At 41.8% G+C, this 20,132-nt stretch overlaps 1 protein-coding gene across 2 annotated transcripts in view; it reads left to right on the top strand.

Moving 5' to 3' along the window:
- Positions 1 to 20,132, top strand: part of TTC8 (tetratricopeptide repeat domain 8) — a 55,341-nt gene that overhangs the window by 27,866 nt on the left and 7,343 nt on the right. For both annotated transcript variants that reach the window (XM_020811427.3, XM_078383718.1), the window contains 5 exons: positions 6,379 to 6,466; positions 9,241 to 9,351; positions 13,205 to 13,344; positions 17,508 to 17,682; positions 18,244 to 18,366. In XM_020811427.3, coding sequence (XP_020667086.3) covers positions 6,379 to 6,466; positions 9,241 to 9,351; positions 13,205 to 13,344; positions 17,508 to 17,682; positions 18,244 to 18,366 — 637 coding nt within the window. The remainder of the gene's footprint in view (positions 1 to 6,378; positions 6,467 to 9,240; positions 9,352 to 13,204; positions 13,345 to 17,507; positions 17,683 to 18,243; positions 18,367 to 20,132) is intronic.

Raw genomic sequence — 20,132 nt, forward strand, 5'->3', positions numbered from 1 at the left:
ATAAGTTGTTTTGTAGGGGGAAAGCTAAAGTGCTTTTCTCCAAAAAACAACCTGGATCCAAAACATACAAACACATTTATACAATAACATACAATACCATACTTACTTATACTTACACTAGGATAACCATATCAATTAGGCATCTAAACATTTACCATTTACAATACATCAAGTTACCTTTATTCATACAAACCAAACATGTTTAATAAACAAGTACATTTAACCTTTGGTCACCAAAATATATACATAGTCCCTGTTTCTTTCGCCGTCTTCATTCTTCGGGTCTTCTTGACAAGGCGTCAGCAACACAGTTCACTGACCCTCTGACCACCTTCACTTCAAAGTCATAGTCTTGCAGGTTTAAAGCCCACCTCATAAGTTTACTATTGTGGGTTTTCATTGTCTTTAACCATTGCAGTGGTGAATGGTCAGTGCACAGAGTAAAATGTCTTCCCCAGATGTAAGGCTTGGCCTTCTGGATCGCGTAGACTATGGCCAGGCACTCCTTTTCCACGGTTGCCAAATGTCTCTCACCTTTCTGGAGTTTCCTACTCAGGTAGGACACTGGATGCTGGTCACCATTTTCATCCTCCTGGCAAAGAACTGCTCCTACCCCGCTGTTAGACGCATCGGTGTAGATGATGAACTCCCGGTCGAAGTCTGGAGCACGCAGCACTGGATAGTTGATGAGGGCCTCCTTCAACCTCTGGAACGCCTCCTCACAGTCGCTGGTCCACGGGATGCGGTCATCAGTCTTCTTCCTCGTCAGATCGGTCAGCGGAGCCGCAATCTCGCTAAACCTCGGGATGAACTTTCTGTAGTAGCCCACCAACCCAAGAAATGATTTGACTTTTTTCTTGGTGTTGGGTCTAGGCCAATCACGAACGGCTTCTATTTTGGCCTCTAGGGGTTTTATCACTCCTCCCCCTACTATGTGACCCAAGTATTTTATTTCTGGGCTACCCAGCTGCAGTTTGTTCTCTTTGCAGGGCCTAGGCCAAAGCACTTCCTCCCCTGGGTCAAAGTGCCTCTCCCTGGCTTTCTGGTCATCCCAAGCTTTCTTTCTGACCTTTTGAGCTTGCAGGGTCTCTGCTGCTAGCTCTAGGTTTCTCTTTAGGTCATTCCTTAAAGAGTCTATATATGTCACAACATCTTGTGGGTCATCCTGGGTGATCTGCTCCCAATTTTGTTTGATCAAATCAAGTGGCCCTTTCACCCTTCTCCCAAACAAAAGTTCAAATGGACTGAACCCGGTACTGGCTTGTGGCACTGATCGATAAGCAAACAAACGGGATTGCAGCTTCTGGTCCCAATTGTTTGGATTCTCTGCCAAGTAGGCCCTAATCATGCGCATCAGAGTCCCATTGAACTTCTCAGTTAACCCATTACTTTCAGGGTGATAGGCAGTGGTTTCCTTGTGTTTAATTCCACAGATTTGCCATAACCGTTTCATGAGCTTCGATGTAAATGATGCTCCCAAATCTGTGATTATTTCTGAGGCAAATCCCATCCTGGACATATACCCCACCAAGGCATCTGCCACTGTGTTAGTTTCAATGTTAGTCAAGGGTATGGCTTCAGGGTACCTCGTGGCATGGTCCACAATGGTGAGAATGAACCTGTTCCCCCTCTTTGTGGCCTTGGGCAAAGGTCCCACAATATCCACCCCTATGCATTTGAACGGAGTGTCAATCACAGGCAAAGGGCACAACTTTGCTTTGGTCCTGTCGCAGTTATTCCCCTGCCTTTGATACACATCACATTGTTTACAGAACTCTTTGATCTGCTTCCCTATTTCAGGCCAGTAAAAATTCTGTGTGATTCTCTGCTGTGTTTTGTTCACCCCTAAGTGCGCAGCAAACATGTCAGAGTGCCCCCTTTGTAAGATCATGGGGCGATACTTTTCAGGTACTACTAGCTGATTTCTGATCCCATCTCCCCCTTTTGAGATATTCCTCAGGGTCTCTCTATACAAAATTCCCTTTTTCTCATGAAATCTCACTGGGGTTTCAGGTGTTAGCTGGGCGTCTGTCACCTGTTCAAAACACTTTTGGAGAGTGGCGTCTGCCTTTTGCTCTTGGCCAAATTTGCTGTTTGTGGTTAAGGTTTCCACCACAGCTTCGGAACTCCCCCCACCTGCTTCCGTCTCGGGCTCATCATTACCCCCCTGAACTGTCCCCGTGGTGGCTTGTGAACGTGTAATCACTAGCACCCGTTTCACATGTTCAGCCAGGTCATTTCCCACGAGCACGGCTGCTGGCAGAGTCGATGAAATCGCTAGCCACCAAACTCCCCTCCAGCCTTGAAAGTACACAGGTACCTCAGCTACTGGCAGCGAGATCACCTGTCCCTCAATCCCTGCCACCTTTATGCTCTCATTCGGGATTATATACTCCCTAGGAATAATATCTGGATGGCACAGGGTCACCTGGGAACAAGTATCCCTTAACCCCCGATACTGATGGTCAAGTATTCCTACGTCCACCCCTGCTGTTTCAAACAACTGTGAATCTGTTCTCACAAGTAAGCAGCGCCTGACCTCCACAAGAGGACCATTTTCCTCAGCCTGATCAGCCAATGTAACTGTTCCAGATTGAGTAGCCATGGCAACAGGCTCCCTCAGTGCCAAGGAGCTTTGCTCTTTCTGGACACAGAACACAGCTTTTGGCTTGGTTCCACTCGAATCATGAGGCACATTTCCTTTTAGCTGCTTTAATTTCTCACATTCTGAGATTAGATGGCCCTTTCCCTGACAGAAATAACATTTTCTGCTATATTTTGAGTTTTTCTCATCTTGTTTTGGTTTTCCCTCCAAAATCTGAGGTCTTGGTTTCATGTCTGAGGGCTTCCCTTCACCATGGGCCCCTCCCCCTTGCTGGTTTTTCCCTGGTCCCTGAGAGTACTTGCTGTAGGTTTCTTTGGGTTTACCTATCGATTTCCCCTCAGCACCTAAGGGCTTTCTTATTTGGGAAATAAAATCTGCGATCTCGGCCGCTTCCGCCACAGATTTCGGTTTCCTTTCCCTCACCTGGAACTTCAGTTCCCCATGCAGGACTGAATAGAACTGTTCCAGCGCTATCAAGTCTTTGAGCTGCTGAAAGGTCTCTGTCCCCTCCTGAGATAGCCATTTCTCTAGCAGCCTCACCAATTGGGCCCCCACTTGGGTAAAAGTCTGCTCTGGTTTCTTGGTGAGTGACCTGAATCTTTGCCTCAGCTGTTCCGCATTTATCCCATGTCTGGCAAACACCAGTTTTTTAAACTCTGCGAAATCTTTTAGCAGTTCCTCTGGCATCTCTGCATAGACTTCTGCCAGGCTGCCACTGATTAAAGATCGCATGATGGTCATCTTCTCAGTTTCCCTTACTGAGAAGTTCACAAACGCTCTTTCCACGAGGGAAAAGAACACCTCAGGGCAATCTCCCTTGTGGTATACAGGGAATTTCTTCAGGTCAGTTTTTGACAATTGGCCCCCCTCAGAATCTCTATTGTTATTATTGTTCTGGTTCATCAATTCTAATTTTTTTAACTCAAACGCCATCCTTTCCTTTTCCAGAGCCATTTTCTCTCTCTCTAATCTTTCTTCTTTTTCCAATTGCCTCATCCTCAGTTCATGCTGTTGGGCTATGAGCATTTTCCTGAGTTCTGGGTTCTGCTCTCCCGTGTTCTCATCCTGCACTGAGCCAAATTCTTCCTCAGAACCTTGGTCCACCTGTGGGTCTTTCACTTCACCCATTTCCGCCATTTGGCTTCGAGTCAAGGGCATAATCCCCCCTCAGAACAGGCTGCTTTCAAAAGTCAAGCCTCAAAATAAAGCGACCACTTTTTTTTCTCTTTTGCCTCAGAACCAGCCTTCTATAGATTGCTGCTGTTCTTCAGCACTAACTTGCAACTGTTGCCAGCCAGAGTCCAACCCCCCTCTGCTAGGCCTCTCAGCAGACAGGCTAGATCACTGTTACTTTACACAGTTTTGCCTCAGCTTTTTCCCGCCAAAACAGGTTGCCTCAGAGCTCCCTAATCTAGTCCCACCAATCTGAGGTTACACGTTCTTCCACTAGCGTACCTCCCCGTGAGGTAAGCCTAGAAGATTACCTACGCGCTCTCAGATTGTCCCTGACTAGACCCCCCTTGCTCTGGGCACACTTGCCAAGGCTTTGCTGGACCACTGGACCACTGGACCAGTCGTATCCCACACGCTGGACACCAATCAATGTGACAACCCCAGACCTACTGGGAGATGCCACAGTTTCACTAAGCTGCCACCAACCATTCCCTGTAAGGAGTCACACAGACCAGGAATGGATTTTCAACAAACAAAGGAATAAGGTTTATTTAAATAACACACAGGGAAAATAAAATGATCAAGTGAATAAGATACAGTAACGTGGCTTAGTCTCAATCATACATACAACAGGTTGGTTCACACAGAACACTTTTAAATAAAGCACAGACCCTGAACCTATCAGTTCTGGCTACCCATAAAGACACCTGAACCTATCAGGTAGGTACTGACTGACACACAGTAGTACCCTGTCTGACACACAGACTCCCACACCAGCTTCTTCTTTCAGCTTCTCCTTCAGTTTCTCCTAACTTCTCCACACAAGCTCCACATATATACAGTACAGCCCCTCCTCCTGATGTCCCGCCTTCCACTCCCCATAGGATGGAACTTTCCCTCCAACCCATGACAGACAGGTAACATCAGTGCTGTATGTAACAGCCACCAATTCCCAACTCAGTTGTATGGGCATGAAAGCTGGACAGTTGTAGGGGGCGTGAAAGCTGGACAGCTGTATGGGTGTGAAACCTGATCTTGTATGGGCGTGAAAGCTGGACAGTTAAGAAAGCTGACAGAGGAAAAAAAATGATTTGTTTGAAATATGGTGCTGGAAGAGATCTTTGTGGTTACCCTGGACTGCCAGAAAGACAGTTTGTGTCCCAAATCAAAACAATCCTGAACTATCACTAGAGGCCAAAATGTTAAAAGTGAGGCCAACCTACTTTGGACACATCATGAGAGGGCAGGATTCTCTGAAAAAGACGATAATACTGTGAAAGGTGGAAGGCAGCAGGAAAAGAAGAAAACCAAATATGAGATGCACTGACTTCCTAAAGAAAATCATAGTCTTGAGTTTACATGAGCTGATCAGGACAGTTGAGGACAGGACATTTTTTGAGATTGCTTATTCATGGAGTCACCATAAATCAGAGGTGACTTGACAGCACAAAACAACAACAAACTGTCATGGTGTATTGCAGCAGCAAATTTGCCACTAATTAAGAAGTGGCTGTTTATATTCCTTGTCATGCACCAGAACATGTGTATGGCTTGGGCAAGGAATACTAGTGATAATTTTACCATTGTCATTCACACCGTCGCATATACATAGGCAAAACTAGCAGGAGTCTGCAAAGTGTGCTACTTGTATACTGTCCTGTCCTCAACTGCCCCATCATGCTTAAAGTACTCTCTGTCTGGTTTAAAAGTTAATTATGCAGTCTACATATTGCCCCCCAGGGAGCTGGATACTCCGCTCTTTGCTAATTATTAGTTCTTGTGACATTACAATAATATTGAACCTAATACAGTTATCTTTCCATCCTTTATTTTTGAAAAGCTTTCTGAGAGTTGTTAAAACACATGGTGCTAGAAGAGACCTACTCAACTTCTTTGAATTTTCATTAATAATCCTGCAGCAAAATGAGGTGGGGTGAGGTCGTGTTTAACATACCTTGTGATTAATTAATTTCTATGCAGATATGCTGCGGTAAATATGAAGGTGGAAATTAGCGTTGAGTTTGTGTGACTATTAAAATGAGAAAAGATCCCTTTATTCAAGCATCAATGGTAAATTACTAGAATTAGTAACTTCAGAGTTTAGCCAATATACTACATTTCTGGTGTTTTCATGTAAACATCATTAATACCACCATTAGGGGGAGGATTTCTATGACATTTCACATTTTCTCTGCCACCTTTTTCATCAGATTACTCATAAACATGTTCAAACCCACCCACAAGTTCAAACATAGGTTGCAGAAAAATATATGACGTCATAGAAATCCGCCCCCTAATCATCGTTACTACCAAATCCTATTTAGTACCATTGAAATGAGTAAGAATTTATCAAGGTAAGTGATCTGTAATTGTCCATCTTAGAAGGTTTTCCAAGTTGAATGTATTATTAAGTTTATAAGGCACAAATAGTTTTAGTCAACTTTAAATCATTTAGTGAGTTTTGGGCAAAACCAGGAAATATTTTCATGTCTGCTGCTCTTTTAGGGAAAATTGCAGTTTTAATTTATAAAATATTCTTCCAGTTTTTCTATACTTTTTCAGTTTTGATATACAGTATGTTTCATTACGTCTTGCTTCAGGTTAGGACTATATCGTGAAGCAGAAACACAATTCAAATCAGCTCTCAGGCAGCAGGATATGGTGGATACTATTCTGTATTTGGCAAAAGTAAGTTGGAATTTACAACTGAAAACTTGTCAGTTCATATCAATGATTTCCTTTGTATTAATTTCTAGAAAAGTATCTGTGGTAGGCTGTCTCAGTATGTTGGCAGAATGAAAGAAGCAGAAGGGAAAAATCCACTTCCTTCAATACAAGGAGTGACATATTGTGTACCCTGTATTTGTACATATCCCCATTAATGACATCATAAGTAAACAGATACCTGTTGTAGCTGACACTGTTGGAAGAGGATCCTATCACAAACCTAGATGCCAGTTGTATTCCTGTATCTACACTGGCAGCAGCATCTTGGGTCCCAACCAGATTACCCACTACATCAGAGGTCTGTTTGCTTATTCATACTCTAACATTATTAATTCCGTCTTCTGCCAGTACTGCCCATCTGCTTTCTACAGAGGACAAACAGGACAATCCCTGCACATAAGAATGAATGGACACAAACCTGACATCCGGAATGGCAACACAGAAAAAGTTTGATAGTTCCAATCCTGTGTTAACAAACCATTATCAGTTTGTCTGTTATCTATATCCTTACTTGGTTGCAAGGGCATGTATAAATATAGAGGACATAGTGGCCAATATATTAATGTTTTGAAATTGTAATCTGAAACTGTAATGAAAGCAGAAGCGAAGTACTTGGATTTGCAGTTAGATATATGCAAAGTTTCACTATCTTAATTCTGAGCCCACATAAGTGAACTGGATGAATTCCTGATTGGTTTGAACCAATTCAGACTTGATCTAACTTGACTTGCATTCAAATTTATATAAAAATTCAGAAATCCAAAATTCAGCAGTTCTCGTTTTTGCTGTAAGTAGCAACCTTCAAAGATCCCTTCTGGCTGAATATTTAGTTCTTCCACTACAAATTGTAGCTTGTAGTGTTCCAGCCACAGTTGAAGATATTATAGAGAATAATTGAGGTGGAAGGGACCTATAAGGCCATCAAGTCCAACCCCCTAAGTGCAGGAATCTGCAGCACTTAGATCTGACAGATGGTTGTCGAATTTTCTCTTGAATGTCTCTGTCATTGGAGTGCTCACCACCTCCCAGAGTAATTGATTCAATTGTCGTACTCCTCTAAGAGTTATGTTTTTCCTGATATTCACCCAAAATCTGGCTCCCTGTAACTTGAGTCCATTATTACATGTCCTGCACCCTTCTCTATCTTTCAAGTATTTGAAAAGTAGTATAATATCTCCCCTCGGTTTTCTTTCGTTGAGGCCAAACATGCCCAGTTTTTTCAGTTTTTTTGTCATAAGGCTTGGTTTCCAGTCCCCTGATCATCCTTGTTGCCTTGCTTTGAACCTCTTCCAGTTTGTTGACATCCTTCTTAGAGGGAGGTGTCCAGAACTCAACACGGTACTCTATATGTGGCTTAACCTATGCTGAATAGAGCCTTTCCAAAACATTTCATGTTGAGCTAATTTTAAAAGAAAACTATGATTAAGTCAAGAAATTGTTGAGAAACTACCATCTAGTAATCTCTCTTCATGTGTAAACCAGTCACTGAAATTCTTTATGGAAAAATGTGGCTATGGAAAATGGTTGAAAACAGACATAGATTCTGATATTGACATGAATGGACACAGTGCAGATATTTCGTCAACGTTTCAGTGCAGACATTATAAAAAGTTTATAAAGAGAACTGTATGGTGAATGTTTTGAAGGCTGCAATGTGGCACTAGCCTTTAGAAGTGAGAGCTTGTAGAAGTAGATTGCTGTATGTAAACTACTTAAAATGATGCTCTGTATTGGTACTATAACTTCAATATGGACAATGCCTTAACAGCTGTAAAAACATTTAACCAATTTCATTTATTTATTCTGTCCAATAAACAGTTACTTCTGGAACTGGCAAATTGATGGCCTTATAGACTCCTTTCCAACTTTATTATTCTATGATTCTATTGCAACAGTCCTTGTATTTTTATTTCTGTCACTCTTTATGGAGACATATTTCAAGCTATACTGTAGCTGTTAGTCAAGTAATTTTTGTAAAAGGTATGATTCAGCTGATCTAAGTTGTCTTTTCAAGAGGGACTATCATGTTTCAGAGCAAAATACTGTAATTACCTGCATGAAGAGAATGCACTATTGTAGTCTTAGCAATCTGATTCCTTACTTTTCAGGTTAGGTACAATTTGTACTATTTTTCGCTATGCTTTGTTGTTCTGTTATATCAAATGAGAACACTAGTGACAGCTGGCTTTCCATTTTGTATGGTGTGACAACAGTAGACTATTTATCATATTGCTTCACAGATCTCACTGGGCTGTGCTCTTGAAGAAATATATCAACATCATGCAATCAGTGATGACACTGAAAACATGGCTTGGGTTTTCAGTGTGCACAGCTCGGAGGTTATGCCATTTGGCTGCCTGACAAATATCAGATGAGTCTGGTCTCACAGTGTGGAAGAGCAAACACTGTCTCAGTTGTGTTTGACAAGTTGAAGCCATGACATTTGGCTGGTGCAACCCAGTAGACTGTGGACATGTTAGAAGCAAAACAAAGCTGCTGCCCAAAATCTCAGATCAGCAATATGTTGACTTTCTCTTTTCCTCACCCCTAATGTTTACTACAGCCTCCCATCAGCTTGCACATTCTCCCTTCCCCCACATGGCCTTGAGGAGGATTTCAGTTTGGATTGATTGCAGTTTAGTATCTTACAGAGACCTAAACAACACCATCCAGTTTCATAAATTATACTTTACAAGTTATGCCTATTGATGCCACTTGATCTGTCTTTTCCTCAGGTGTATTCCCGCTTGGATCAGCCTTTGACAGCCCTAAACGTGTTTAAGCAAGGACTCGAGCATTTTCCTGGAGAAGTTTCTCTCATTTGTGGTATTGCCAGGATCCACGAGGTAGGCAAACCAAGCTTCTGTCTTGAACCAAGAGGGCATGTGTAATTTCCTAAAAAAGTGAAATCACTGATTTTCAGCATGTGCTAATGCAAATGAGGCAGGGTGGGAGGAACACAAGACCAAACCCAGTTGGCCTATTCTTAATTTATTCTGGAATATAGACAAATAGCAAATTGCCGTGTACAAAATCAGATTATCTGTGTGCTTACACTTACTGTAAGTAGCCCTCTATTATTTCAGATAGCAGATGCCCAAGACGAGATGAGCCTTTTAAATGCAAAGCATGTACTGTGTGACTGAGACCCTGGTCACACGAGAGAAATGTTTCTAATACTTCCGATACTTTCCATGCCTCTGTTGTACTGAATCGTGGTCCCAGGATGAACATCCCCAAGAACTTTTAGCAGTATCGATTAATTTCCTCATGTTTGAATCATTATGACTAGCTACACCATGCTACTGGTTTATTTCCTCTCTTGCTTCAAGGAGCAATTTAGCCCCTTGATTTATATATATTAATTATAATAATAATAGTTATCGATGTATCAGGAATAAGGTTCCCTTAAAGGTGAGCATGTGTGACTGCTCCCACTCTGCACAGCTTTCCTCCTCCCCCGTGCACCCACAGCTATCATTTCCAGCCCCTTTTGTTCTGTTTGCAATGGAACCCTATGCAGGGGAGACAGACTCGCGCACAGGGAGGTGGAGCCCTGCTGAAAATTTGAGAGAACATTCATTGGGAAGGGGTTTCTGTTTAGGAAAGTGTCTTCTGTTGCACTGGCTGCTCCTGCAGAAATGCATTGCACACGGACATGGGATATCCGCGCTGCAGTACCAGCAATCACCGCAACCCCCCCCCCCCCGGTGACATTGGCAGACCAACAGTTCACTGTATCTTCCCGTATACAGTGGTGCCTCGCTTGACGAAGATAATCCGTTCCAGCAAAATCGCTGTAGAACGAAATCCTCGTCAAGCGAAAATAAAAAACCCATTGAAATGCATTGAAAACCGGTTCAATGCGTTCCAGTGGGCTAAATACCTAATTGTCCAGTGAAGATCCTCCATAGGGTGGCCATTTTCCGGTGCCTGTAAAGCAAAAAATGCCTCTTAAAAACAGCGGGGAGCCATTTTGCACAGCAGGTGGCCATTTTGAAACCCGACAGTCAGCTGTTTTCAGATCGTCATAATGTGAAGAATCGGTTCCCGAAGCAGGGAACTGATCGCCGTAAAGCGATTTTTGGGCATTGAAACATCATTTTGCAATCGCAAAAGCGATCACAAAAACCTCACCGTCAAGTGGATTTGTCGTTTAACGAGGTAATCATTAAGTGAGGCACCACTGTATATACTTTAAAAATTACTCACTGAGACATGGGGTCATGAAGAGTCAGACACGACTAAACGACTAAACAACAACAAAAATGTAATGGTGCCCCCCGATGACATACTTTTATCAATGTATCAATACATCAGGCACAGTTTTTTTAAAAAAAATAAATATGCATGCTGCAGTAATGGTAGCTACCTTCCTGGCTTTGACTTTGAAAAGAAGCAGGGCAGGTTGTACACACAGGCAATCCTGGTAAGGAATGTACTGGTACAAAATACAGTGGTGCCCCATTAGACAGTTACCTCGCAAAACCGTTAATTCGCTAGACGATGAGTTTTTGCGATCGGTATAGCGCTTTGCAAAATGGTGTTTCCTATGGACGATTTTCACTGGATGATGTTTCGAACCGTGCTTTGCAAGACGGTTTTTTTGGGGGGACTGATTTTCTCAAGATGACGATTTTGACAGCTGAGTCCGCGACTCGCAAAATGGGTGGTTTTGGGACTGATTTTCGCAAGACAGCAATTTTTAGAGCTGATCCACGCTTCGCAAAACGGTTTCTCTATGGGCAATTTTCGCAAAACGATCATGATTTTTCCCCATTGAAATGCATTAAACGGATTTCAATGCATTCCAGTGGGGAACCGCATTTCGCAAGACAATGTTTTCACAAGACAGCGATTTTTGCTGAACGAATTAACATCATCTTGCAGGGCATCACTGTAACACAACCCTCCTGGTTATCTGCTGTCCAGGAAGATATCTTGATCTTGACTGTGCATTGTGTGAAAAAAAAGGCAACAAACTGATTGGGAGATAACTGGAAAACATTTCCTTCATGTGGCCAGGGACTGAGCTGACAGCCCTTTCATCTCCTACTGGCATATCATTAAAACAAGCTTGGAGGCAAACTTTTGTATAGCCAAGAGAGGAGCTATTATATGTTGTCATTAATTTATATGTTAGCTTTGCATTTTGCCCTTCCCCCAGTTAGATCAAAGCATCATATACTGCTTCTCTCCCCTCCCCCTTTATTCTCACAGCAACCCCATGATGCAGATCAGACTGAAAGAGAGGGTCTGGCTCAATGAAATCAGTGATTTTCATGTCTAAGTGGGAGGAAGAACCTTGATTTCAAAAATTGTAGTCCAACTCTTTTCAACCACTGACACTGTGGTCCTGTAGCTACCTTTACCATTTATTTGTCTCAAACAGAAACACAGACACAGATGCACATAAACAAATTTCTTTGTCCAGTGGGAAACTCCAGTGGGGCTCTTTGCGAACCCGTGTTGACTTCAAATGGCACTGAGAATAATTTGGAAATTCATTTTTAATTGTTTCTTTTAATTCATAGGCCACCTTTCTCCTGATAAGGGGACCCAAGGCTCACAATATTAAAAAAGAATAGTATTAAAGCAGAATAAGTTAAACATTAAAAAACAAACTGGACACTAATTAAAATACAATTAAATAATTAAAAGCAACTAAACATTAAAAATGATCCATATCAGAAAGAATTACTGAAAAATGTCAGTGCTTCAGTTTGAGTAACAGTTCACTTTAAGGTGAACATTTTATTAATGTTCTAAAAGAATTTGCAGTGATTTTATATGATGATTTAGATACACTGTCCACATTCATATTGCGATTTTACTGTAGGATATGGAAAATTGGGTAAGTCATGGTGGCAAATCACAGCTAATTGTTGAAGTGCCTGTCACATGCCTGGTCATGTGACATTCATGTGAACAGATATATGACCAGACATGCAACTGGCATCTTATTAATAGGCTGTCATTTACCATCATGACCTATGTTGTTTAACTTAATAGGGAGTAAAATCCCAGTAAGATGAGCTTCCCAGAGTCTTTAATTTTGAAAACTAAGCCTTCCAGCAGCTGTTATAAAAGCTTTCAGACACCATTGACAGACTGGATTGGGCATACAGTCAGATAAGAGTGTTTCCCTACTACAGGGAACTGGTTCTCTTATTACATAATAAAGTTTATCTTATGGGAATGTAGAAACAGCAAGATAAACACAATTGCATAGAGTTACTTCTGGTGAGCAGTCTTGAACAAAACCTCAGGCACTATTTAAAATGGCCTTTTGATAATCATATACCATTAATGCACAAGTGAACATCCTCTTCTTTGCATTTGCTCTTTGCTGGTAAAGGGGTAGGTGACATGAAGCATTTACAAGATTTTATGTTGCATAGTGCAGAGCTGGGGAAAAAGTAGGTCTTGAAGTAATGTTTGACTGCAGTTCCTATCATTTTCCACTAGTGGCTAAGGTGGCTACATCTTCTGGGAGTTACGGTCTAAGAACATCTCAGCTTAATCCACCCCTAACATAGTGTTGAATCTATTCAAATTAGTTAGAATTAGTCAAATTTGTGTTTTTTATGGTCTCCACTTACTATTGATTTCTACATTTCTTGTTATTATTTTTAAGTAATAAATGATTCGGTGTAATAAAATGCTTTTCCAATGTTACAATTTTTCAACTCTTTGTAGGAAATGAACAATATTTCTTCAGCTGCAGAATACTACAAAGATGTCTTAAAACAAGACAATACTCATGTAGAAGCCATTGCATGTATTGGAAGTAATCACTTTTATTCTGACCAGCCTGAAATAGCATTGCGATTTTACAGGTATGTCTGCTTGTGTGCACTCATGCATGCACACTCAGAACAAGATGGTCAAATGGAAGCTTAAATGCTGGTGTGTATCTGAGACATATGCCAATGTATGAATCCTTTGGCAAAATCCTGATATGATAGCCCTGGTAGGACATGAATAGGATCTCTGGCCCAATTTCTATGCCTAAAGCATTCCTAGTAGATGTTTGTATAGCCTTTAATCTCTGTCTCTGCTTTCGAACTGCTCTTCTGGGCTATGCTTCTCAATATATAACCATTACTTAATGTCATATTCCCTGAAGATATTACAAGCAATTGCGATTCTTTTTCTGATGCTAAGAGTTATGTGTTTGAATGCTGTACAAGATTAATGCACAGCCTAAGAGAAAAATGGAGAGGAAAAAGAACCTGGGGGGGGGTACTTTTAAAAGTGTTTGGTGTGAAGATTTTTACCATAATATATTTATTAGACTTGAATGTGCCCCATGGCTTTTTGAAAAGCATTTTCTGCTATAACAGCAATGTATTCTGTGATTATATTTATTGCTTGTATTCAGGCTTGATGTTAGGAGATGGTGGTGATACTGTCCCTCCACTATCAGTCTTACTACTGCCTGTCTTACTACTGCCTACAGGAAAGTCTAGAAAGACCTAGTCACATGTAACAGCCATTTTGTTAGGAGTAAATATTTCTGTTAGGGGAAACTATGAAACCTTCTAATATTTATGGAAAATATAAACTTTACTGTTTTTTATTTAAAAAAATATTGAAGCTGGTACTGAATCAGTTTAAGATCTCTTTTTATACTGCTTTTTGTCTGTATAGGAGTTACCACTGCAGGGTTCCTCCCCTTGCCATTGAGTAACATCCTTAGGATAGGTCCAAAGGATCATAGGAAACTGCCTTCCTGAGTCAGACCATTGGTCCATTTAGCCCAGCATTGCCAGCACTGACCAAAACCAGCTCTCCACGGTCTGCAGAAGGAGTCTCTCCAGTTCTGCATAGTGTCTGTGTTACAGCTCTTTATACAACTGTTTTAAAGACCCTTGACCATCTTGGCTAATTGAAAGATCTGCCCGGGAGGTTCACACCTGGGTCCAGGAGGCCGTGAACGCCTCTTTGAGTGGTCCCTACCACCTTGACACAGGCGGTAATTCGGCCTCTCCTAAAAAAGCCTAACCTTGACACAGGGCTGGTGGTTAACTACCAACCAGTGGTGAACCTTCCTTATTTGATAAGGTGTTGTAGCAGGTTGTAGCTGGGCAACTCCAGGCGCTGCTGGATGAAACTGATTTTCTGGATCCATTTTAATTGGGTTTCAGACCAGGCTTTGGTACGCATACTTTCTTGGTCGCCCTGTACGATGACCTTTGCCAGGAGAGAGACAGGGGGAGTGTGACCCTGTTGATATTCCTGGACTTCTCAGCGGCTTTCAACACCATTGACCATGGTGTTCTTCTGGATAGGATGGCTGGGTTGGGAGTTGGTGGCACCAGTTTACAATGGTTCTGTTCCTTCCTGGCTGACCATGTCCAGAGGGTGGTGCTGGGGGACAGTTGCTTTGCCCCATGGTGTTTATGTCATGGGGTTCTTCAGGGCTTGATACTGCCCCCCATGCTGTTTAACATCTACATGAAACCTCTGGGAGAGACCATCAGGAGGTTTGGGATGAGGAATCAGCAATATGCTGACAACACTCAGCTCTACCTCTCATTTTCCACCAATCCAGCTGAGGCGGTTTCTGTGCTGAACTCATGTCTGGACCTGATAAAGGACTGGATGAGGGTTAATAAATTCAAACTCAGTCCAGACAAGTCGGAAGTGCTGTTAGTGGGTGCTTCGCCAGACAGGCTGGAGGGCAATTCCCCTGCCCTGAATGGGGTGGCACTCCCCCTAAGGGACAGGGTCAGCAGCCTGGGGGTGCTCCTGGACCCCAGTCTAACTCTGGAAGCCCAGGTGGACTCAGTAGCCAGGGGCCCCTTCCTTCAGCTGCAAAAAATTATACCTGCTATGGCCCTACCTGGATGAGCAGAGTCTCATGACAGTTACACATGCCCTGGTAATATCGTATAGATTACTGCAATGCGCTGTATGTGGGGCTGCCTTTGAGGACAGCCTGGCGACTGCAACTGTCCAGAATCGAGCTGTGTGGCTGGTGAGTGGTGGGGCCATTAGGGGACACATCAAGCTGACTCTGTTTAAATTACATTGGCTACCAGTTGCTGCCCGGGCCCAATTCAAAGTGACATATAAAGCCCTAAACAGCTTGGACCCTGGATACCAAGGGTCCAACTCCTTCCATATGAACCTACTCGGCAGTTAAGATCTAGGCAGGGGGCCCTTTTGAAAAAGCCATCCCTCAAGGACGCAAGAGGGATGGCTTGTAGACAAAGGGCCTTTTCGGCGTTCCTATGGAATGCCATCCCAACTGAGATTCATCTGGCGGTGATGCTGATGATATTCCGGCGCCAGGTCAAAACCTTCCTGTTCCAGAAGGCTTTTAATTGAAATAATATGAGGGGGTGCTGCTAAGTATTGAGCCTTTCCCAGAAAAAATGAGCTAGGAAGCTGTAACTGCCACACTGTTCTACATATTTCCCCAGGAAGTCAATGCACTTGCAACATCTGTCCTGCAGCTTCTTAGGTCCCTGCAAATAAAATTCTCCTGACTGCTAGTGTAACCACTCATTTGCAGCATTAGTTGCCTCCAGAACACTCCCAAATCGTTGTCCCTTTAGGTGTTTTGTGAGTTTGGAGAAGAGATAATAGTCAGAAGGAGCCAGGTCGGGAGAATAGGGTGGATGGGGCATCACTTGAAAGCCTAAGGACGTTAGTTTTGCCATTGTTTCACCTCCAGTGTGTGTGATGAGGCATTGCCATGCAACAGGATGACACCTTTGGAGAGCTTTCCTCGACATTTTTCCTTGATGTTTTGCCTCAGTGTTAAAGCACAGTAATGTTTTGCATTGATGGTTGAACCCTGTTGGAGGTAGTCCACCAGCAGAACTCCCTTCTGATCCCAAAAAACTGTTGCCATCTGCTTCTGCACCAACCTTCGCACTCGGAATTTCTTTGGCCTGGGGGAACCATTGTGCCTCCATTCCTTAGACTGTTCCTTTGTCTCGGGATCATAACAGTAGATTCATGTCTCATCACCAGTTACCAGTTTGCCCAGGAAATCTGACTCATTTATTGCAAAATGTTCCAGAACAGCCACCGATGACTCCACACGTTTCCTCTTCTGTTTGGTTGTCAAAAGTTTGGGGATCCACTTTGCTGCCAGCTTTCTCATTTCCAAGTCGTTGTGGATAATGGCACCAACTCTCTCATGTGATATTCTCAGATATATAGCAATACTTTTGGCTGATATTTGGCGGTGCTCCATGGTCATGTCATGGATGGCTTTCACATTTGCAGGCACAGAGACACTGTGTTTCTCAGTTTCAACACCGAAATGGCCAGTTTTAAAATTGACAACCCAAGGTTTAACTGTTGCATATGAAGGGCCACTGTCACCCATAGTTTGTGACATTTCATCATGGACCTGCTTTCCACCTTTCCATTGGAGAAACAGGAACTTGATTATGGTCCTATGCTCTTCCACATTGAACTTTTCTGGAGGTGCTGCCAAGTTCACTTTGGACCTGAACATGAAAGATAAGTTTAAATCATAGGTAGTTGATTTTTGCACCATTGAATACAGACAAATTGGCCAATACTCCCTGCAATTTATAGCTTCCTAGCTCTGTTTTTTCTGGGAAAGGCTCAATACTTATCAGCACCCCCTCACATCAACTGTGAGTTCTGATGGCAAATTCTAGAGTATATGTTTTAATTGTATTTTAATTGTTTTATCTTTTTTTACTTAAATTTTACTTAAATTGTTGTAAGGCACCCAGAGACCTTTGGGTAGTGTGGGCGGTATATAAGTTAAATAAATAAATAATAAATAAAATAAATAAAAAGGCCCGGCAATTGTGTAGCAGGACTCATGATCTTCATGCTTCTCATATGATTATGTCCTCCTTATATTACGTGGGAAGGAATCAGGCTGCAGCAACTCCCCTTTCACTAAAGAAGCCATTTATAACCCTTCTTTGATAATAGAAGAATTGCTCATGCTGTGATTCATGCTACAAAAGTGTACGTTTAATATTTTTTTATCTTGAAATAGGCGGCTTCTGCAGATGGGCATTTATAACAGCCAGCTGTTTAACAACCTGGGCCTCTGTTGTTTCTATGCCCAGCAATATGACATGATTCTCACCTCCTTTGAACGGGCGCTGTTCCTAGCTGAAAATGAGGAAGAGGCTGCAGATGTCTGGTACAACCTGGGGCATGTAGCAGTGGTAAGAACTGTGTTTATTAAGAGTATTTTAAAATATATTTTCCATTTTAAAAAATGAAACTTTAGCCCAGAAGACTTCAGGGGGCTGCAAATACTGGATAACAAGCTATATTATAAACACTGAAGAGTAGAGTTAGTTTTAAAGATCAGAAAGGTAAGTGGTTGTTTGCTTGTTGCATGTCAGAATGTGTGCAAATTATTCAGAAGTTCCCTAAGGAGAAGTCTTCTGTTGTGGCAAAAAGCAGTAGTTATAGCGCTTAGGTTTGCCTGAAAATGTTGCCTCTCCCTTTGTGCTTGAGTTTGGTTTGTTAATTTGTTCTTTCATTCATTTTTCCCCTCAGTGAAGAAAAGAACACAACATTTCAGAGACTATGTCTCTTTTAGTTGCTATGATTGTAAGACTTTGCATTGAGAACAGCTTCTGCGATTACCTGTGTTTCTAATTTAATGTAACACAACTTAATGCTGAGACATTGTGAGGGTTCCTCTTCAAAATATTGAAAAAGCCAGTGAGCAGCTTTCAAAGAAACCTTGTGACACATTGTATGCTTTTATTTCTCAGGGATTAGGAGATGTAAGCTTGGCTTACCAGTGTTTCAAACTGGCCTTGGCCAACAACAATGACCACGCGGAAGCTTACAATAACTTGGCTGTATTGGAGATACAGAAAGGTCGCATTGAGCAGGTTGGTGTAAATTCTAACAGAAGTCAAGCAACACTCACAGTTTCAGGAAAGCTATTGTCTGGAGTAGTTGGGGACAAGCTTGTTGGACTGAATTCTCAGTCTGATACACAGATTTGTAGCTTGGAATTACCTCAGCTCTGCATTACCAGATTTCATATACACAAGCTTCTCCCTCTCTTCCTAGATGTCATTTTCCTCCTACTGCCTGTGCACACATAAAAAACCAAAAGTTAACAGCATCAAGTAGCATATGCTGCTTGAGAATTATGAGGGGCTAGCAAACTGTAATTTGCTTGGTGGTAGAGTGGAACAATAGAAAAGTGTAATCATTGGGCTTGTTGCATTAAAAAATAAAAAGACAGTGCTAGAATGATCTGTAAACTGGTCTTATGTCTTGTATTTATGGACAAGAATTCAACATTTCTGCTAAAGTGTAATCACCGGGTTCAGGATATATATAGCGGCTGGAATCCTATTGGAGGCTTATTGGTGGCATAACTATAATTGTATACATCTTTACAGGAAATTGCTACTACTAATCAGTGTGTTGTCACTTGCATTCTTGGTCCTGTGGAATTTATCCAACTTGGTGTGCAACCAAGAATGTGAGTGACAACTTGCTAATTCATAGAATCATAGAGTAATTGAGTTGGCCTATAAGTAATTGAGTCCAACCCCTTGCTCAATGTAGGAATCCAAATCAAAGCAGACCTGACAGGTCGTTGTCCAATTTTCTCCTGAACACCTCCTGTATTGGAGCACTCACCTGAGATAATTGAGTCCATTGTCCTACTGCTCTAACAGTTAATCAGCCTAAATCTGGTTCCTGTAGCCTATTATTATGCATCCTACACTCTGGGATAACAGAACAGATCCTGCCCGTCCTCTGTTTAACAATCTTTAAAGTATTTGAAATGGGCTACCATATTTCCCCTCAGTCTTCTCTTCTAAAGACTAAACATGCCCAGTTCTTTGGGTTTCCAGTACCCTGATCATCCTTTTTGTCCTCCTCTGTACTGTGGATTTGAACTCATTTAAAGTAGTAAAGTAATAAACACCAGTTTGCCACCAAAACATACAGAGTTGCACTTGTGCCAGTGGAAATCCCCAATAGGATTCAGGCTGTTTTGTTAGCTTTATTGGACCACTGAATATTCCTGGTAAAATAAAATGTGTAGAGACGTTCATAGGCAAAAACTCAGGCAAATGCTACTGAGATATTTTCTTTACAGATCACCACGTGTTGGAAAACTGTTTCAGATTCTTAGGTGCCCAGATCACATTTTTGAGAAGCCAGTATTATACAAGAATTAAATAGGTAATATTAATCAAATTTTAGGTGAGCAAAACCAAATTAAAAAATTAAAATCTCTCATTACAATAACTGTGTGCAGCCCTCCAAAATGTTATAAATATGTAGGGTTTTAAACCTACAGCTAGCTATGAACAAGACTACTGTCAAAAGTAGAAGTGTTTAGGTAGATTTTAATTTTGACCAGATGAACAACAGTGTAACGTACAAGCCTTATTTAAATCAGTGTTTCCAAGAAACAAGTTTCTTTCAGAGCTATCAGAAATATTCTAGCAATTACCATGGCAACATTCAAATGTACTCCCGCATGATTCTTTGCTGTCACAGATTATGATCAATTTTAATTGTACAGCCATATCCAACGGACACGTTTCATTTGTTGTTTAATGCAAAATAATAGTGGGAGTGGAGTGAACTGTTGTAAGCAATTTAAAACTGACTATCACATCTGCAA

This window comes from Pogona vitticeps, chromosome 1 (genome assembly GCF_051106095.1).
Source record: "Pogona vitticeps strain Pit_001003342236 chromosome 1, PviZW2.1, whole genome shotgun sequence".
Classification (NCBI taxonomy): domain Eukaryota; kingdom Metazoa; phylum Chordata; class Lepidosauria; order Squamata; family Agamidae; genus Pogona; species Pogona vitticeps.